We start from the raw sequence: 1769 nt of genomic DNA, 5'->3' as shown, positions 1-1769 counted from the left end.
CACACGATAGTTACAGAAGACTAAAAGCAATATAAGAGAGTCATAGTGTGAGATAACCATGCATGACAACTACACAAGATATTAAGTTAGAAAAACACCAATTTTGGAAACTATGGCTTATTTTGGGTCAATTCATTATTTTGCCTAAACAACCTTTATTTTCCATTTGAATTAAAATATATAGATGCTACTTGCCCTCAACTCACTTACAGTTAGAGGATAAAAAATCTAAGATGAGAGAACCTAGTAGCAGTGATGAGCATCTTTTATTAAATGGGACACATACCTCCTTAAATTGGAATTTTCATTTAGTTACATAATATATATTAAAAGTGCTTAAATTGAAAATACATAATATATGAAGAGGCAAATGTATATATGATGTTTGTAATCCATGTCTTTTTGATGTCCAAGCCTAATGTGCAGAATAGATAAATCTATCATGTAGTGTTTTGAATACTCTTGCAAATGATCGGGCAACGAAGGGTAGAAGCAGCTTTTTACGTTCCGAGCAAAGCGGCAAACACCATGACAGACAGAAGTGAGCGCAGGAAGTCCATAGGCTGCAATTTGTACTGCGCTGCGTTCCCTGGGCCTTTGGGTAACCGAGGAACCCAGAGCCCTCGTGTTGTGGCGATGCCATAGTAAACTGTCCCATCGGGAGCAATATAGGTGTCTGTGGCCATAAAACACGAGAGCGCGCACACCACCAGCAATACTCCGGTCCTGAATTTATCGGCAGTGGAACACTTCCCTCCGTTGGAGACGATAGGCAGAAAGAATTGGAAGAGCAGGGCGGTCCCCGTGGGGAAGAAGTTCGTGAGATGGCCAGCTGATTTGATTGCTCGGTAGATCGCTTTGACGAAGCGGGAGGGAATATTGTCTGTTGAGTCATGGCTAAGGTTGACAATGCTGGCAGGAATAATGGGTCGATGATCATCCTCCATTTTTAAGATGAAGTGGGAGAGGGGTGGCACAAATGCTAAGCTAGAACAAATGCAGAGGTAATAGGGGAAGGGGAGAGCATTGTAATTTATGGGAAGCGTAGCCCATGAAGACAGGGTCCTTGAGATGGGAAGCGTAGCCCATGAAGACACAGTCCTTGTTGCGTATAATATCTGCATGCATGCATCTTCACTTCAACGCTACGATGAGAGCTGTAGTGCTTATGCTTCAATACACAAAGCATGACAAATTACAAATGAGACTAAGGACTTCTTTTGTTTTTTGCCCTCCTAAGGGGCTAGCGAAAGTGGGTCACTTTTTGGCTAATCCCTCTTTTCTTGGTCAAGCTAACCCACTTAAATATTAGTCCACGAATAATGATATGTTAAGTGTAAATCATTTTTTAGCATTTTAGTGGTCTCAAGAACTCGTACTAGAAGTAGGGCCATGGTGGTTTTCCACCTTATTTTTTTTTAAGGGAGAGACCATTTAGCTGTTTTGCTAGCATATTAACCCGTGGTAGAGTCACGGGTTCATAGTCACTCTCAATGAAGTGGTTCTACAGTATGGGGAGAGATGGCACAAAGTGATTTTAATGAACATGATAGGTAGGGATTCATATAGGTAACTTTGTTATAGCCAAAACTTGATTTTTGATTAATCAAAGTCATGATGAAGTCATCATCAAATATGCTCCAAGAAACTTTTAATTAGTGTTTGAAAGGCTTCCCATGGTCACATCATCTTGTCAGAAAGGTTTCTCATATTGGGATCACATATGCATGAGTTGGGTTTGTTTCCGATGCTTTGAGAATCTTCACAAA

General features: G+C 40.6%; 1 protein-coding gene across 1 annotated transcript; it reads right to left on the bottom strand.

Annotated features, from left to right (window-relative positions):
• Nucleotides 1-500: 500 nt before the first annotated feature.
• On the bottom strand, nt 501-947 carry LOC147881856 (protein DMP4-like). The gene has a single exon (XM_087401463.1). It carries the CDS (start codon nt 945-947, stop codon nt 501-503), a length of 447 nt encoding a protein of 148 aa, XP_087257589.1.
• Between the last annotated feature and the right edge of the window lie 822 nt (nt 948-1769).

The sequence above is a fragment of the Dipteris shenzhenensis genome, chromosome 30, assembly GCF_047967505.1.
Source record: "Dipteris shenzhenensis isolate YYH24624 ecotype China chromosome 30, Dip_SZ_1.0, whole genome shotgun sequence".
Lineage (NCBI taxonomy): Eukaryota > Viridiplantae > Streptophyta > Polypodiopsida > Gleicheniales > Dipteridaceae > Dipteris > Dipteris shenzhenensis.
This window is presented reverse-complemented; position numbering and strand designations above follow the sequence as displayed.

What these genes read in the sequence shown, in the direction of transcription:
- LOC147881856 (XM_087401463.1), bottom strand. Translation starts at nt 947, where the DNA reads ATGGAGGATGATCATCGACCCATTATTCCTGCCAGCATTGTCAACCTT.